Below are 19,894 nucleotides of genomic sequence, written 5' to 3'. Positions count from 1 at the left end.
AATTTTCGTTGCGCGAGTCGTGTTCTACGTGAAATTCAGATTAAGAAACATGTATCAGAATCCTTTAACTCGTACCTTGTCTGGTGGTCCATTATTGTATTTAGCAAATGGGTTGTCTTTATACGAGGATTAAGAATAAACAAGTGGTACGGAATATAACAAAATAATATGAACTATGCAAAAGGATAATCCGGGTATCGGAACTTGGCTGTTTTTGAAAACGCCTTCAAATGCGGCGTGATACCTCACGCCTCATGCATTCCGGAGAGTTCAAATAGTTGTATCATTGCGCCGTAAGAATGTGTCGGAAGATTACAATTGAAATAGCCTCCATGCACGCTGGTCTTTTCGATTTCCGTTCACATTTTTGCAGTCATGAATGCATAGCTTAAGTGCGCTTCAGCTAGAATCGTATTTAGGAAATGGGTGGTTTTTATACGAGGATTATGAAGAAACAAGTGGTTAGAAATGAAAACAAAATAATATGAACTATGCAAAACGATAATCTAGGTATCGGAACTTGGCTGTTTTGAAAACGCCTTCAAATGCGACGTGATACCTCACGCATTCCGGAGAGTTCAAATAGTTGTATCATTGCGCCGTAAGAATGTGACGGAAGATAAAATGGAAATAGCCTCCACGCACGCTGGGCTTGTCGATTTCCTTCGACATTTTTGCAGTCGTGAATGCATAGCTTAATTGCGCTCCAGCTAGAATAATTCCTTTAATATTTGTTTCCTTTTGTAATTTTAATGACACTTACGGCATTTCTTTTTTTCTTCTATGTTTCAGATTGGGCTGTTCCTGTTTAACAGTCCCATCAGGACTGACATTTTGTGATTTTCGGTTTCTTAGACTGATTTCCAGAGCTTGATTCTCGTGGTGAAGTGCAAATATACTCAGCATCGGAAATCGTCTACCGTAATCCTCCTAATTTTTAGTGCAGTTATCGTTACAGTGATTGGAGCAGTGCTTAACATTTTTCCTCACGGTAATACGAAAATGTGGGATTTAGAATCCCTAGCAAACCATGTTGGACATGGAAGAACATTGCTAGTTTTATAATTAAACAGCAAACTCACAAATTTGTTTTTAAATTTTTTAAAAGAGATTTTATTTGATTTTTATCGCTGTTGTTCCGTTGTTGATGTTGTTATTAGTGCCTAAAATACTAGATCCTCGTTGAACTTAAATGTTGAATGTATAGTTTGTAATTGTTGATAGTTTTAACTCACCTCAAGACCCTTTAGGTATTTTCTTTATATTGACTGCAGGCACTAGAAAAGATAGGTCTCTTCAGCAGTTTGAGCATGATTTCAGTGCAAAAGCTTAGTTACCTCATGTTAGAGGCTGAAAAGCCTCATCGTACAAATATTTATCCTTTTCTTTTAAGTCATATTTAGTTACATCAATCTTTGAGAGAATTTTCAACTTATAGGAGCAGCATAAGTTGCTTTTGTGAATTTAGGCATTTCATGAAATTCTCATAATGTGATATACGAGTATTCAAAGAAATGAGTTATTTCAAGGGTGTTGTGACGATATTCAAAGAATTTGCATAGTATTAAGCCTCTGGTGAGTCTCAACTCAAGCCTCCAGTATGGAGATCATGCGATCAACCCTGTCCCTTGCGGGAATGGGACACAAAGAATCGCAAGAAGAGCTGGCTGCTAACAGGTTAAGCAATTTAAAAAAAGAATTAGAAATCGATGATCACAAGCTGACGTTGACTCAGTTGTATCAGAAACATGGGACAAGTCCCACAAGGGGTTTGACAAACAACCAAGCCCGGGAATATTTGGCTAGGGATGGGCCTAATGCCCTCACCCCAGCTAAAACCACGCCAGCCTGGCAGGTTTTGCTAAAACATTTATTCCAAGGATTCTCAATGCTGCTTTGGATAGGTGCTGTGTTATGTTTCATTGCTTATGTAATTGAATATTCCACAGATGATGATGCCCCTAAGGATAACTTATATTTAGGTATTGTTTTAATTTTAGTATGTGTAATAACTGGTATTTTTTCTTATACCCAAGAAGCTAAAAGCTCAAGGATAATGGACTCGTTCAAAAATATGGTGCCCCAATATGCTAATGTCATTCGTGACGGCGAAAAGAAAATGGTGCCAGCTACTGAGCTTGTGAAAGGTGATTTAGTAGAGGTAAAGTTTGGAGATAGAATACCTGCAGATATAAGAGTTATAGAGTGTTCGGGTTTCAAAGTAGATAACTCTTCGTTGACTGGTGAGTCAGAACCTCAGATGCGGACAGTTGATTGTACAAATGATATTCCTTTAGAAACAAAGAATCTAGCCTTCTTCTCTACGAATGCCGTGGAGGGTACAGCCAAAGGTATTGTCATTTTATGCGGTGATCATACCGTTATGGGAAGAATTGCAGGGCTAACATCTAACTTAAAGCAAGGTGATACCCCAATTGCCAAAGAAATTCATCACTTCATGCATCTCATCTCCGCTTGGGCCTGCTTCCTGGGAGTCTCATTTTTCCTCATGGCATTTCTTTTAGGTTATCACTGGTTAGAGGCCGTCATATTTTTGATTGGTATCATTGTCGCAAATGTCCCCGAGGGGCTGTTGGCTACAGTAACTGTGTGCTTATCGTTGACTGCTAAAAAAATGGCTTCAAAAAATTGTGTCGTCAAACATCTTGAAGCCGTTGAAACTTTAGGTTCCACATCCACGATCTGCTCCGATAAGACAGGAACGCTCACTCAAAACAGGATGACTGTGACACATTTAAGTTTCAATCTAGAAGTTGTTGAGGTAGACTATTTCAAAGACCCCAAAGGAGTTTCCGATAAGAACAAAGCAAATGGCTCGTATCTGGCTCTTGAAAGAGCCGCTGCATTGTGCAGCAGAGCAGAATTCAAAGCTGGACAAGACACGGTTCAGGTATTGAAGCGAGACGCTATTGGCGATGCATCAGAGCAAGCTATTCTAAAATTCTCAGAATTGGCAATTGGCGACGTCATGGGCTACCGGTCAAAATACCCCAAAGCTGCTGAGATTCCGTTCAACTCCACCGATAAGTATCAAGTGTCCGTGCACCAAACTACAGATAAAAAAGAGAGCTTCATCGTGATGAAGGGTGCCCCTGAGCGAATCCTCGATCGTTGCAAGACAGTGATACTCAACGAAAAGGAAACCGAGCTGACTGCGGACATTCGAAGAGAACTGGAGGAGATTCTGGAACAGTTGGGCAATTACGGCGAACGTGTCCTCGGCTTTTGCGACCTTGCGCTGGAGAAACGGAAGTACGACAATGAATACAAGTTCATCATAGATCCTCCGAATTTCCCGTTGCAAGGTCTCCGTTTCGTCGGGTTGATGTCCATGTTGGACCCTCCGAGACCTGCCGTGCCCGATGCCGTCGCCAAATGCCGATCGGCCGGTATCCGAGTGATCATGGTCACCGGCGACCACCCTGTGACCGCCAAGGCCATAGCCAAAGCCGTCGGCATCATATCCGAGGGCTCCGAGACCTTGGAAGACATCGCCAAAAGACGTCGCTGCGATGTGAGCGAGATCGACCCGAGAGAATCCAGCACCATCGTCATCCAAGGCTCGAAACTGCGAGACATGACCACCGACGAGTTGGAGGACGTCCTGCGGCACAATCGGGAGATCGTCTTCGCGAGGACCTCCCCGACTCAGAAGTTACACATCGTCGAGGGTTGTCAGAATCTCGGAGCGATCGTGGCCGTGACCGGGGACGGCGTCAACGACTCGCCCGCTTTGAAGAAGGCGGACATAGGGATCGCGATGGGTATCACCGGATCCGATGTGAGCAAGCAGACGGCCGACATGATCCTCCTCGACGATAATTTCGCCTCCATCGTCACCGGAGTCGAGGAGGGTCGCCTCATTTTCGACAACCTGAAGAAATCCATCGCGTACACGCTGGCGTCCAACATTCCTGAGATAACCCCATTCCTCGCTTTCATCGTGAGTGGGATTCCTCTACCCCTGGGGGTAGTCGCCGTCTTGTGCATTGATCTGGGGACGGACATGTGGCCGGCTATATCTCTGGGATACGAGAAGGCCGAATCGGACATCATGCGCCGACACCCGCGGAACCCTGCAACGGATAAGCTGGTGAATAGGAAACTGATCTTCGTGGCCTACGGTCAGATTGGGTTCATCGAGGCAGCGGCCGGGTTTTTCTCGTACTTCGTCATCATGGCCCAAAACGGATGGATGCCCCTCCGTCTGATCGGGTTGAGAGCCAAATGGGATTCGCTCTCGATCAACGACTTGGAGGACTCCTTCGGTCAGGAATGGACTTACGGAAACCGGAAGATTTTAGAATATACTTGCCATACTGCATTTTTCATCGCTATCGTCGTGGTTCAGTGGGCGGATTTGATTATATGCAAAACGCGCTATAACTCGATTTGTCACCAGGGGATGAATAACTGGGTCCTGAATACGGGGATGGTTTTCGAGACGGCTGCCGCTTGCTTCGTGTCCTACTGCCCTGGAATGCCCGAAATATTGAAGACTTACCCTGTTCGGCTCGAGTGGTGGCTGCCCGCAATTCCATTCGCCATTGTTATCTTCATCTACGACGAGTGTCGTAGATTCTGGCTCCGAACTCACCCGGGTGGGTGGGTCGAGCGGGAGACCTACTACTAATTTTCAAAGAGACGCCATTTTAGTATAAATATTTTTATTTTTTTCGTGTAAATAACTCTGATTACGTTGGAATTGCCATCATTACGATATACATTATAGTATGTGCGAGTCATTTTTTTACAAACCAAATAAATGTTCGATGAGAAATGCAATGCGCTGAAGATAACCAGGGTCTCGTGATCCTTTTTGGATTATTATTGTTAGATATTATAATTTTTTTCTTAATTTTTTTGTTTTTTATATGTATATTTCAATCGAATATCGCTGCTTATCACTGAAGCCCTAGACTGATTAGATTTGAGTAGTTTAAAATTTTGAGCTGAGTAAAACCATACCACCCATTCGAAAAGAAAAATGCGCAATCTGAAAGAAAATTTGCTCGGCATTTCACTTGAAAATTCAGTTTAACCCGTCTATGTCGACATTTTAAAGACCCAATTGTTGTTCATGCAATAAACTATATACTTCTATTGTACATACGTTTCTTTAGGTGTAAAAATTTAAATCATGTCTCTTAATGCCGTCGCTGCTTCAGATGTTGTTACTTGATATTTTTGAAAATCACTGTCAAAGTCGTTATATGTATTCAGATATTCTCAATACTTATGAAATGAATGACACGCTCGCCCAGAATGTGAGAATATTGGAATACAAATTCTTTTCAGAGAATATGCGATCACGTCAATTAAAGTAAATAGCATTCGCAAAGCACTAACGTCCTATGTTTGCAGGTCAGATTTCCCTACGAAAAGCAGCATTTTAAACTTTAATGTCTTTTGTTCCTTACATTACAAAATCTCAGAGTGAAAAAGATGAACTATTTTAAATAGATTTAACTGTCAGGAAATGTTATTTTCTTCATACAACCATTCTATTTTTCTACATCCAGGACCGATTCTCTTAGCCAGTACTTTTTGTCCACTAATGACCTGAAAAGGTTTCGTTTTTGTTCCTACCGTAGCAATTTTTACTGTTACTACCATATTTTCGTGAAATACCGAGAAATTGAGGCATTGACAAGTCCATGTTAAACTTTTCACATTCTTTTTTGTTCAAAATCCCAGTTCATCTCTCAAATCCTAAATCCTAATGCCGCGAATGATAACTTTTATGTCCAGGAATTTGTGTAAAATCAACTGAATCCTGTTTTATTAAAGTTATGCATCGTGGATTTAAATATTTTACACGTACGTCCAATTTTCTTTTTTTCTGGATCTCTAATGGAGTTTTGTCTCTAGCAAGGCTTAGAGGTAAAAGCATATTTACAAAAATCTAAATTCACAATATTTTTGAAGTATTTTATTGTAAAAGTAAGCTATTTATTGAATTTGCAAGAAGCGAGAAAAAGGGTGCCTATATCCATGAATATTGATCAAAATATTCACGTATATATGTAAAATAAAAACAAGAAGCTCAATAGGTTAAAGTTTCTACTTAAAGTAATTTAATTCTTTTTCTGTTAAAAAGTAATCACGTACAAGAAAACGTACCTGGGAAAAATTTTATAGTATTTTGTATAACAATCTCATTTGAGGTAACAACTGATCGTTCGAAAAATAATGGAGGATAAATAAAATGAAAATAATTCATCACTTTCCAAACCACATGAACAGTCTACATTTAAGAAAAATTTATGCATTTTTAATTGCCATGAATTTTATACTTGATATTTTAGTTTTGAATTGGTATTTGTTTCTAGAGGAGGAGAGTTTTGTATGTGTAGGTAAAATACATCACTGCTTCATCAAAAGTTGAATATGAGAACCATTATTTGCTAAAGATATACTAATTTACTGTAATCGCATGGCAAGTAATTATGAGCTGATTCTTTTTTGTGGGCACAATAAATAATGGAATGACAAGAAAGATAAAATTCTGAATGAATAGGGTAAAATTGAAAAAATTAAAAAATTGAGAGGGGGAAAAAGCTTCAAATTTAAATAGGTCGGAGCCATCGTCTGCAACATAATTAGGCGCGTAGAGCACACGTCATACGTAATGTTGTAATGATATACCCATCTTCAGTAAGAAGTATGCGGACCTAAAATATTATAAATTAAATTGATAAGTAGGCTGGTCTCTGCTTCTTTCAAAAGCCAAGAACAGATTCTTCTTGCAGAAATCTATAAAACTCGAAGACTAATTCTTCTTGTGGAGAATCGCAAACAATTATTTTCAAACATTTTGTAAATCCGCTGTACCTCACTTAATATAGACCCAAACTGCCAGCAAGACAACTTTGTTCCTTTAATCGCACCGTTGCCGACCGACAATCTGTGGAAAATCCCCCCGAAAAACGAAAACGAAAGAAAACACCTGCGAATGAAACTAAAGGCCCCACCACCCGAACAAAGAAGCGTTCTTGATGATTCTTTTGACAGAGTAGTACATTTCAGTATTATAATGATTCATTTGACAGTGAAGTAATTTTCAGTATTATGATTATTTATTTGACAGAGTAGTACATTTCAGTATTATGTGAGAGTATTAAATACATAAATTAAATTTGGAGAATATTTCTTTACAACTCGTGTTGGGTTTTTTTTTCCATCTTTCACCCAATTTTTAGCTCTTAACATCCATTATTAAGAAATCATATCTTTAATATAATTTACGTACTAAAATCAAAGTACGGTACCGACGAATAGCTATTTATTCATCGGTACGGTACCGACGAATAGCTATTTATTCATCGGTACGGTACCGACGAATAGCCATTAATTTATTTTGCAATTGTACTGCAGTGAAATTAATTGCCTCGTATGACATCTTTGTACTGTAACAATTTGTTGGTTTGCGTTAATTTCATTAAGAATCACTTCTTATTGTTACTATCTTTTTTAACTTTCAAAGTCAGATTTTATATTAATCTTCATCAGTACTGCAGTGTTCCATTTATCCATCCGCAAAATCATAAATGGTTTGGAAAAGGGGGAGTCTAACTTTATAAAAGGAAATGTTTTTAATAGCAGCTCTTATTAGTGAGAATAATCATCTGACGTGTTTAGAAGTATTATACATTTTACCTTTAGCTCATCCTCAGTAGATAGTTACCAGCATATTTAGTCATAGTTGATAACTTAACCGAGTCTGTCTGTTAGTATTCGTTTATTCATTTATTTTGTATGAGTATTGGAGAGTGGAATCTTGACATCGTTTGAAAATTGAGCAGATGCTGAACAATTGAACATTTTCATCAAATCAAATTAAATATCAAGATATCCGCCCATCCTTAAACGTGGCGTGGCGTGCTTTGCGATGTATCGATTGATCTGTTATTTGAACCTATGGAAAAGAATCGATATACAGGATGTTCGCAACGAACGCCTCAATGATCGATTCTTTACCACAGCTTCAAATGCAAGAACATCGATAATCGATTATTCACGCCTTGCCTCTTCTCTTTAACTATACTCAATGAATTTAACATCTACCGAGAAAAAATATAAAAGCCTATGTCTGATAATAATTAAAGAAAACGCCTACAGTGCAATATGATCTTACGCACAACCGGTCTTGCGGTCATCGATCCTTTGACAAATTAGGGCTTGACATGGAACCACCTTGCATCAGACATTACAATGACCTTCAATTGTTCAAATTGTTCGAGTTTTATTTTACACTACTTCATTAAATCGAGACATCAAATTGAATCTATTAATGAAAATTAAAGGAAACATAGGTTAGATGGACTGCATTTTGCAATTAGGACCTATAAATTCTGGCTCCTCTGAAAAAACACTTATGTGCATAGGGACTCTAATGGCACATACGTTGCTTTTAAACCGGGCCGGAATTTATAGGTCCAAGTTGCAAAATGTAGTCCAGATGATCTTTGGATAACGCGCTCTTTTCACAAGAAATTTTGATGTAAATCCCTCCTCTTTTCATGATAAAGGTCTGATTGCGCTAACTCTGAAAAGACATGTATCTACATCTAATTTTGTTTTACTTCATTTATTTTTTCATGTATAATATCTAACTGATCATCGCGGTTTTGGCGTACGCTAGATTTACTGTAAGAGCATCTTGTTATAGGGTTTGGTTCGCACCAAGCACGAAATGCCATTCGAGCATCTTGGACTCTAAACTTCATTTCTTTAGTATTGGGCTGCTGTTGTATCTTAAGTTCTGCACTCTTAAAAAATCTCATCTTCAAAGGCTTCTATGGGTAAAAAGAAAAAACTAATAAAAACACTATTTCACGCGCTGTTTATTATTTTGTACGTTATCTTTATTATTTTTTGTTATCATAGGAATTTATTTTTATAAGACAATTACAGTCCATGTTAGTAGGATATATTTAAAATCTGTAGTCTCCTGTAATTTATCCCGATGTTCTTGAAGGTATATTAGAATTTAGACTGCCTTAGGAAATTAATTCGCTCACTTATTTTTCATGGAAAACCCCAAACAAGTTTAATCGCACTCGTTTAGGATATTCTCCAATCAATGGTTTTTCAATTATTGACGTGAATGTCGAAAAATTATTTTTACAGACTGTTTTAATTCCTGCCCAGTTTTCTGCAGGAGAAAAAAATAAAAATAATTACGATTATTCACCGTATGCATTTAAATGAAATTATTACAATTATGTGGTAGAGATTCAGTACAAAATCAAAGGGAAAATTATAAAAAATGTCAATTGGTATAAACTACTGCAAAAAAGCTCCGTGTTTCAAACCATTATATTCAACAGCATGTTAAAAATACAAGTATTCAATTATTACAGTGTATTCACGAAATTAATGTCTAGTTTTATCACTGCTACGTAAACTTACTTCTTTGTATATTCCTTTTGTAAGAGCTGGATTTTTCATACGCGTAATTTGACCTTCTTTGTTTGAAACAAGTGCTCATAAAAGGTTCTTCCTTCCTAACATTAAACACCCGATCATGAATTCAATAATTTTGCCAGGAATTTTATCATAGTTCTATCTAATTTTGCTTATATAAATATTACTGTAAAATCTGTCAGTATTATCTTATGAAGAGTAACATTTTGATTGAACTTCTCCCTATTGTATGGTGGTTTTTAACTCTGAAGTAAGTTAAAGTTCTAACGGACGAGAAAAAAAGAGAGTAACAGCGTATTATGTAACACTGTGTTTGGGAATTTCTAAGTTTCTTTCAATCGGCACAGGTCAGATACACATATTCCCAATGTGATAAGTATAAGTGATTGAAAAGCGCAGGTAATTGACATCTTAGTATTATTTGAAAGCTGTTGGTATGTTTAGGAATAGCTGGTCTATTTTTACAGACCATCTGCTTTGTGTTACATGCTGTCCTCCAAAGTTTCCCTTTAAATAATGGCTGATACTGTTTCTGTTACGATTCAACTTGAATACTATAACATGCAGTTAAAAATACATTAATGACAAATGGTACTGGAAAATTTTCAATGAGCACATCAATACCAGATTTTTATTTCATTCTCAAACTCATGGAGAGCGATACACATTACACAGTCTGTTGACCCAATTTAAATTGCAACAGGCTACTTTCACATCTCTTGAGATTTTTAAGTATGGTTTCAAAATTTTAAACAATTTATTCGCTCACACAAACCTTACGGCTTAGACGACGCATGATGTCTGTGCATCATCAAATTCTATTTCCTCATATACAACTTAAGTGTTATTTTTAATATATTTTATTGTATTTACCTCAAAGTCCCTGCATTATTGTTGAGAGCTTACTTCATTCATTTTGTGAACTTTGCCAACCTAATCCACTATTGTTTCCACGTTTAATGGCATACAATGTGGCGTATTTGTAAAGAAGTTGGTCACCCTGGACATGATTGTATTTTCCTTCTGAAAAATGAAGCCATGTTGTTCAAGTCTTTATCCAGGAAAATTACTTTGGTAACGGAGAATACAACGCCTTATCCATGTCTCCTTACTCTGTTGTTATGTACTAGAGCATTACGTATGTTATGAAGAAAATAACTCCATGTATTGCTTCTCCTCATTAATTTCTTAAAAAATCCTCGGCTCATATTTTTTTTCTTTTTTTTCTTTTTTTAAACAAATAAAATCATTGTAAACATCTGTAAAATTTCTTCTGTTACAAATTCATTTTCTCTTTTCGATAGCTTTTTTTTTTATTGCGATACGCGGTACGTTATTTCTGTAGGTTCAAATCATGGTCAGAGAGTTTGATTGACTGTAATATGTCTGCACCTTGAAATTGCTCCAAAATTTAGTAATGGCTGAATAGGATGATTTCATTACTTGGCCAACTCTTAAAAATAATATAAGCGGAGGAGCATAACAAAGTATATAAGAGGTTCATACCAGCAAGACTTTGCGGCGTACACTATCGAAAGTTTTGTGTCAAAATATTAAAAAGCAAAGAATTATTTTTCACTCACAAGTCTCTCACGCTTAAAACGAGATGAAAATGGAAACGAGTTTAATCGATGATTCAATAAGGGAGGGTAGCTTAGTTTTTGTACTTACAGGGTGGAGCACTAGAATATTTATCATTATGTACCATTCTTAACTCTAAATTTAACTACGTGCTCCACCATTTGGAAGCCAAAACTGTCAGTGTGAAAGGCACCTCGCCTGTCGAATCACTTGTCAAGTGTTGATATTTTCTACAGTAATTAGTCAGTTTACAAAACTTACTTCTTCTGTAGAAGTTTTTAGAGTGCTCGCTAATTATTTCGCTGAGTCAGTTGCTACACTTGCCGAATAAGACACGGAAATACAAGTCGATTACTTTTTTCAATTAAATGGCATATTGGCAGAGTTCCCATTACTCCAAAAATGAAATCTCATATTTACGTAAAAACCAGCAATGTAGTATTCAACCTTGGTTGCTTTGGTTACTTTATTATTATAACCAATTTGGAGTATGTAAAGATACCATGTTTTTTTAACCCATCCCAAATTTTAACTTGGCTATTTCCTCATTGATTTATTTGATTCATTCTGTATACTTAAGAGAAAAATGCTGTTTTTAGATTTTCCAAAGAATTGGTAATCGAAATGATTTCTAGGAATACTGACCTCTTACAAATTATCATGTAGGTGGTATCCACTGATCCATTTTAGCGACAATGTAAGTATTGTTCATGTGAAGTAAAACTACACCCAGAATATTTAAAGTATCTATTTACTACGAATTGCAATACGGACGCTGACGTTGCAATACACGCGCACTAGTTTGCAGTCATTTTTGTTCTCTTACTTTTTTCATACCGATTGCGAACACATTTTTAGTGATTGTTATCAATTTACTTGTAGTACTTACCTGTATGTAAATTCAGATGAATTATAATTTTGCTTTTTTGACTTTTACCGCGGTGCGTACTTTAATTTGATGTGCCCCCTCCTGCTTCTTATTTACTTTAATGATTTAATATACGTTGATTAAGTAAGAAAATAAAATTAATAGGGCAGTTCTCGGCACAAAACAACTCTTTCGTCCATCCTGATCTATCGATTTATCCGGGAGCAATATCAAAAAACAACAAAGGAGCAAAACGAAGAAACCATTCTTAAGGTTATACTTGAAAAATACAAAAAAAAATAAAAAATAAAAAAAGACATCGTTAGTAAATTAGTTGGTTAATTTATTTCAGCGATGACCAACTAGACTATTTACATCAGAGACCAGGGATTCACCTTATATTTTTAAATTTAATTGCTTAAAGAGCTTTAAAATTGTGGTGATTTACAAATTATTTTTATTGAATATTTATAAATATGAACAAGGTTTAAATACAGTAATCGAATACTATCAGTCGCTTTGCTTCCAGTGAGTATTTTATACAGTTCACAGCTGGAGGAAGTGCATATGTTCAGTGAAAATATTTCAATTCATTGTCAAATGGATGAATAAAATCTACTCTAGTTTATCAGTTCGATTATGATCTGTAAAACCAATTATGTTGTCATACAACATTTTGAAACCAGATATACATAAATGCAAAGGCTATTTTAATCAAAGTTGGTCCATATTTCCACATGACAATCTTCCGCCGATTGCAAGTTAAAACCAAAACAGAAATTGATGATTTGCTTAGCTGTTGATACATACAGAGAATCAAATAAATACAATTTATATACTAATTCTGGATTGATGCAAGCCGTTTGTTCCTAAATTAAAAACAAATCTGCAGTCCTTGGTCTGTGCTGGTTAGCAACCTGTGTAATGCTATTGAACGATAACATATATTGGATAGTGCTACGCTTAGCCCTTTCAATGGCACATTATTGTGATTACAAAAAGTTTAAAAAAAAGAAGGAAAAAGAAAGAAACAAAATACGCATCATAAAAAAAGTATCTCAGTGCCCGTTATCAAAAATAAGTGAAGTTTAATTTGATACCATTGCACAAAAAAAAAAAAAAAAAAAAAAAAAAAAAAAAAAAAAATCGTCTCGCCAGATTTTTGACAAAGAAAATAGTTGAAAAAATAAAAAAGTCGTAGTGCTCAAGTTTTAAAGTTTCAAACTGTTGTTCAGCAGATATTACTGTTTGAGAGAGGAAGAAAAAAGACAAATACAAAATTACGAGTTTTCTTAATGTGGTTAAAAGTTGAACTTAAATCACCATTTCATATCTACACGCAAAAAAGTGGAAACTTTCCTGACTCCTGCCGAGGTGAACTGTTTCACAATGTTTTCCAATAAAGTTAGCTTTTCTCGTAAATTTTCTCTTTGAAATTAAAACCATTCTTACGAAGCGTCCTAACCGATGATTAAATTGAATCCTCTCACTTGCGGAGGAGAAATAATGTTTTATTCAGGGGTTCCTACTCGAAATGCTGGAGAGGCATTTCATTGAAACAGTTGTAACCCTCCAAAACTTGTTAAATTCTATTTAGGGTGCTAATTAAGACCTCCACCACCATGGCGTGGTTAATCCCCTACATTCGATGAGTCAAATCCCACAGTCAATCCGACGATTCCTTGGATGAAAACTTATAATCTAAACGCGGTTATGCAAACCCACCCTCGTTTTGAGGTGGCTTAAAACTTGGACTTGATTTACAATCCAATTTACTGAGCCTCACGGTGTCCTCCTGTCAAACCACAAGAGACCAACGGACAGTGGGCGCTAATTCGCTGATGTTTGGCATAGGTTTAAATGACTATACAACACAGCGCCATAAAGATCTCTATGAAATCTCCTTAGATTGTAAAGAATGAACTTTGAAAATGTCAGAGTATTCATCTGTATTCCGAAGAGACATAAAATCTGTAAGGATATTTTGCAATTACTGTCGTAGTACATATTTCGCTGATTCTGGTTGGAGCCGCAGCCATTTGCAACGTATAAGGGTGAAGTAACCGTTGTTCTCTCCAGAAAATGAATACTCGACGAAGCGTTTTCTTAAGTACATTCAACTGAAAAACATTGCAGGTATTTGCTAAATGTTATGAGAAAAAGTTACAAAATCTTCAGAACTTTTGGAGTTTTTACAAATACGACATAACTATAATGCCAATTTAGCAAGCAATAATATCACGCAATGCGAATTGCGTGAAAATCACCTTCATTGTTTGAAAAGACGAACATATACTACTTTTATTATTTTCTCTCACTCTGGTGAGTAGAAGTTACAAGTAGAATGAACATAAAGTACTATCAAAAATAGTTGTCCTTTACTGATCTCGACATCACGAATTTACAGAAATCATGCATGGACCCGACCAGAAAAAATATCAGGGGTGCGTCATTGAAACCTAGACGAAAGTAAACCCTTTCTTTTTTTTCTTGAGCAAAATTCACCCCCTACAGAAAAGTTCCTACCCTTTATCAAGTGCAACAAGACTTTCCGAAGCAGGATCCCTTCCCTTCCATCCCCGAGGCGAATTGTTCCATTCGCCCACCGCTAGCTCAGCGAAAAGCTCTCCTATCATCATGCCCGCCTAGAGCTACATTTTGCGAAGGTCAAACTATGTTGAAAATATATTAAACAAAATTATCTCTATTGTGCGCATGAGTGGCAGGAGTGTTCAAAACGTGAATTCTTATTTAAGGAATCGGAAATGTTGACACCAAAACATATTCACCTCAGAAGATTCTATCAGAAAGATTTCTGAGTTCCTCTTCAAATCACACTTGTCTATTTTCAATCTTGGAGCGCCTTCAAATGATGAATTCGTGAACTTTTTTTCATTCTACTGATGAAGCGATGTGGGGTAACAGAACAAAATAGATCTGAGCGCCGGGCTCGAGACTTAGGCCACATGCCACAAATAAAAGGAAAAAAGATGAAAAATGAACAAGGACACAGAACTTTCGTTTGGCGTGACCAAAATTAACTAAAAGAAGACACTACCGACCCGAACCGATGAAAGATGGGGGGTAATCCGCAAGGATTACCCCCAAAAAGGGAAAAATCGAGAGCAAAACTTACAAGCACATCCAGGTAACAGCGAGGTCGAGACGAACTGAGAGCACTCTCGACCAACCAGAAAGCAGCACCTATGGCGTCGCTTTCTGGGTTCGAGAGTGCTCCCAAGGGATTGGCTGCCGGCCTGGAGGGCGCCGAATTGATAACTTTTTTAAAATTTAAAGGGGACATACTACACTGAAATTTACACTATTACCCCTTTCACTCTCTATGGCATAGCATTACGAATTCGTAACAACGTATTTTCGGAGTCTTTAAAAATTGAATCTGTACAATCCATATTGCCATCTTCGTCTTTGTGCCATGATTTTGCAAAATTTCATTAGTTTTTTTTTTTTTTTTTTTTTTTTGTAAAATTGATTCCCTTAACTTTAAAATTTTGAGGAAAAAAACGTAATACTCTATTTTTCCATGCAAGCTACAAAATAGATTAGAGTCACCTAGTATCTGAGATCCAAAATAATTAATTCATGTCATAGAGGGTTAAGGAACAATCTCCATATTTTCGGATTCATCATAATTTAAAAAAAAAAAAAAAAAAAAAAAAAAAAAAAAAATGGGAGGAAAGGGAAGGGCAAAACGAAAGATTTGTAGCTTTAAAGGGGGGTGTTCCACACAGATTTACGGACCGATATAGGGGGAAGGGGAGGGGTGCGGTGTCAAAACTCTGTGAAAGCGTTTCTTAATTAACGGACGGCCGGCCCCTAGTGGTTTGGTTTATTCGCACCGCCGTCCGGGGTGCATGGGAACGGTGCGGCTTGATATGGCGCGGTGTTCGGGAGCAAATGTAGGTTGCTCCACTGTGCGACGGGCTGGGGCCGCGGGCACGATGGGGTGGGAGGGGGGGTGTTTGGGGGATCGGAGGCCCGTGCGTAGAGTCCGGTGCGACCTGGCCTTGCCGCTGCGATCGATACGGCCGGAGACTGCAGAAACCATGCTGCGTCTTGTCGATGGAAACTCATTTAAGTGGATTAACGTTCTCGAAACATCGACAATATCGATATTTTTCCCATCGGAGGCTATGGTAAAGAATCGATTACCAAGGTATATCCTGATAATCGATCCCTTATAATGGGTTAAATGGCAGATCAATCGATTCATCGCAAATCACGACACACCGCTGTAACGCCCCCAGCCCTTCACTAACTCTATTAGAAATTAGAGTGACAATGGAGCGATTATTAAGGTATAACCTGATAATCGATCCTTTTCCATAGATTTGAAAGACAGATTGATCGATTTATCGCGAATCACGATACACCGCAGTGACGCCCCCGTAGCCCCCAACTTATGGAAATTTGAGCGACAATGGAGTCGATTTTATTTTTTAGCTCCTCGCCTATGCTTACATGATTGTATTTCAAAGCTGAGGAAATACATAGTCGAAGCATTTGGAGGATGCCAAATTTTACCCACTAAACTATTGATTCCGAGATAAGTTGAGCCAGGCACTTAGCCCCCGAAAGCGAAAAAAAGGGATGAAAATAATGAGGAAAAGAAGAGACAGAAAATAGGTGAGAAAAGAGGAAGTTTGAACTTTCAAAAATGCGTCCAAATAGAGTGGAGATTTCAACAATTTTCCAAATGAGTTTAATACAACAATTTGAAGGTATTTTAGGCTGAAAGTAAACAAAGAAACGTCATTTTTCCGCAGAAATTGATGGAAAATCTGCGTCACGGAAGCCTACTAATGCATCCAAATAGATTTAAAATTTCAAAAATTAGCCGGAGGTGTCCCTGGAATGGGAGGTATTCCATACCCCCCGATCTGCCCCCTTAGTCAGAAGGGGGGACCTCGCTCACCCAACCAATCCCCTCGCGAAACAATATCCTGGCTACGTGCCTGAGTTGGGCCGAAATTAACAAAAACGCATAGCGAGCACATAACGAGTCATTAAAAATGTAGTTCGGCATTCGACTGGTCAAAAACTACACAGTGAACGAGACCCCAAAAGTGGCAAACAGAATTTAAATGTTCGGTCTTTCAAAATTAGTTCCGCTAACGTAGCAGTGCCTCCAAGTTTACTGTGGAAATTTTTATTCTAGACCTCGGAAGCCCTTTTGTTGGCCCTCGAAAAAATTAACTCCATGAGAAAAGTGTCAAACGAGAGGGTGGCTACGGCCAAACTTCGTATACACTAACCATTCAAACAAAGCTCGCCTGCACCGTTGGTGGATAATTACTTTTCAGACTTTTTGTCACCTCTGCGGCAAAAATTATCATTGCAAGCCACAGTTTCAACAGCTAAACATTTCATGTCATTGGAGGGAAAGTGTTGGAGAGTTTTGCTTATTTGTGCGTTAAATTCGAAACGTTGACTGAAATGAATAAGCTTTCTCCCCACCGACACAATAATGAAAGAAACAGCTCATAAGTATAGCAAGTGATGAAAGCTTCTATAGTAACATTGACTGTTGGATTTGGCCTTGAAAGAAGTCAAAACAAAGCATTGCGCAAAGTAATGCGCTAATTTGAAGATAATACCTTCGGCCTCTTGCGTAAAATGCATGCAAACTTTGCGATGGGAAAATTTATATGGGAAAAATTCAGCATCTGAGCTTTGCAAAATTCTAAAAATCCCTTATATTGATGTGGGAGCATAGTGAAGCGGGCGATACAATATTATAATGCACGGAAACCGGCAAACTCGACAGAATCAGAGTCACGCAAGGAGGGGGAGAGTAACATGTGCTCCCTGCCAGGATAGAGCGCCTTCAATAACTGTAGCGGCAATTTGAGCGGCTTCAGAGCACGTATAGTTGCGCGCAGTAGTTTGCTCACTTTTGCTCCACCATAGTCACTCGTTGATCAATCTCCTCATTGCTATGCGTATCTCTCACTCCGTTGAGTTCGCCTTCAACAAGACCAATCCACAGGGGTCAGTCTTCCCGTGGACGACTTTTAAGACCCTGCTGTGCATCGGGGAAGGGAAGCGGGGGTCGTGAATGCGATGCATTTCTTATGGGAGCAGCCAATAGGACGTCACATTGACTAAGATCCAGTGAGGGTCGGGCAGGGAGTTGGATCCTAAAAAGATGCGCAGTGACCGACCTATGTGGATTGGTCTTGGCCTTCAGTAACCGTGATGGCAATATGTGCGGCTCCTCATGGTAAACTCTGGATAATTGTATGTGGAGGAGTGATTAGAATCGTGAACGTCACTTCTATAGATGAAACATACAAAAAGATGCTCGAAAATAGCTTTTCTGAAAATTATACTATTTTGCCAGGGTTTTTAAGATGAGCACTCTAATTTTAATTTGCATGAGGATGTTTTAATGCGGAAAATACTCGCACTGTAACGTCGAATCTACCTGAAAATGTTTGAATATCCCTCATGTCTCCTGAGAAGACCTCTCAGCAGTTCTCTGCGGGTTGCGTTTTTATACATTTTTTTATCCCGACAAAGATCCAAAATTTTGATGGAAAAGTGACAGTATCACCTTAAGAGGCTGTAATTTTTTGTACATCATTCACTTAATTTCCAGGGATGGGGAATGTTCAGCGCGTAAACAAGTCATTATTGCTACACCTTAGCGCACATGCATCATCAACTTTGTTATCTCGGATAGAATCGGTAATGTACCGTTTGTGCAACACAACAATTTTTTCAGTAGGTAACCCCCCCCCCCCTTCAGTTTCCGGATTTTTAAAATTTTATAGACAATCAATTCTGCAGACTGCTAATTGTAAGATTATCTTTCTTCAAGTACAGAAATGTCAAATTTTCCATTCGATGAAAAAAAAGGCAAAACAACATTTCTGGGAAAATTTGCATACGGGACCGAAGATCTTTCTGCTGTAAAATTCTGGTAAAAAATTAGTAGGTTAGGTCTTGATTGGACCCTGATTGACCCTTGATGAGAACCGATTCGCTTTAAAAAAAAAAAAAAAATCAGGATCCACTCAGAACAGCCTCTATTTAATTTTCTGAGAAAAACTTAAATGATCAGTCACTCTTACTAAGGTTTTAGTGCAAGAAATGAAAATTCAATAAAAGCTGTGAACACTGTTTTAATTGACTCGTTCTAAATGAATGTGCGAGAAGATTAAAATTTAAAATTGGATCGGGTTCTTTCAGAAATTTTCTCAGTTTGAACGGAATATGAGAAGAAATGAATCGACACTCCAGCCTACCGGACGATGAACGGACCGGTTTTCTCCCTTTACTTTCAAAGCACTCCTCTTCATTAAATATGATGATGAATTAATTATTGATGAGTACACTACTGATGACCGCTTACAAGTGCAATAACTTACTACAATCTTAAAAATAGAGACATTTTTTTCTGAAAGGACGAATATTTACGCCCTCATTCTTGAAAATTCCAGATAACTACGCTGAGAGATTCGAATCGGATCAAATCAAGATGTGCGAGTAATATTGCCGTTTCCCGAACGAAGGAACGTAACTCAGTTTCAAGGTTGCAAAATTGACTCACAGAATTCAACTTTTTTACAGTAACGTACCTGTGCGATTTAAGTCGAGCATTTTTCAGGTTTCTGCACGAGACCAGAAGAAAATTCAGGGAAATTTCTAATTAGAAATTCCCATAATTCTCCTAGTAAAAATGCAATTTACGAGGGACAATTCGGCAACACTGGAATGTAGTTACGTTCTCTCGTGAGGGGAACGACGATATATCGTGCTTCGGTGTTTGAGTCTTTTTGAAAATGACTGGCCTTTTCAGATGTTTTTAGGCTTTTTAAACATCCGTTTCGCTTCCTGTCACCTTGCAACAAGATGCCTATACTACCGTGCTAAGGAAAAACGCCGTGAGAACCTTCAGGCGTTGCCAAATTTTCTGTGATACAACACGAATTTGCTGATAAACTTATGAATATTTGTCTACCAATTTTT

At 37.8% G+C, this 19,894-nt stretch overlaps 1 protein-coding gene across 1 annotated transcript in view; it reads left to right on the top strand.

The window, feature by feature from the left end:
* LOC109036610 (sodium/potassium-transporting ATPase subunit alpha) overlaps positions 1-6,862 on the top strand; it is a 53,970-nt gene extending 47,108 nt beyond the window's left edge. Inside the window, exon 3 of the mRNA XM_019050945.2 lies at positions 793-6,862. Coding sequence (XP_018906490.2) covers positions 1,601-4,654 — 3,054 coding nt within the window. The 5' untranslated portion in view covers positions 793-1,600 and the 3' untranslated portion in view covers positions 4,655-6,862. The remainder of the gene's footprint in view (positions 1-792) is intronic.
* Positions 6,863-19,894: the final 13,032 nt, after the last annotated feature.

Source organism: Bemisia tabaci, chromosome 5, assembly GCF_918797505.1.
Source record: "Bemisia tabaci chromosome 5, PGI_BMITA_v3".
Taxonomy (NCBI): domain Eukaryota; kingdom Metazoa; phylum Arthropoda; class Insecta; order Hemiptera; family Aleyrodidae; genus Bemisia; species Bemisia tabaci.
Note: the sequence above shows the minus strand (reverse complement) of the source record. Positions and strands in the feature narration are given on the sequence as shown.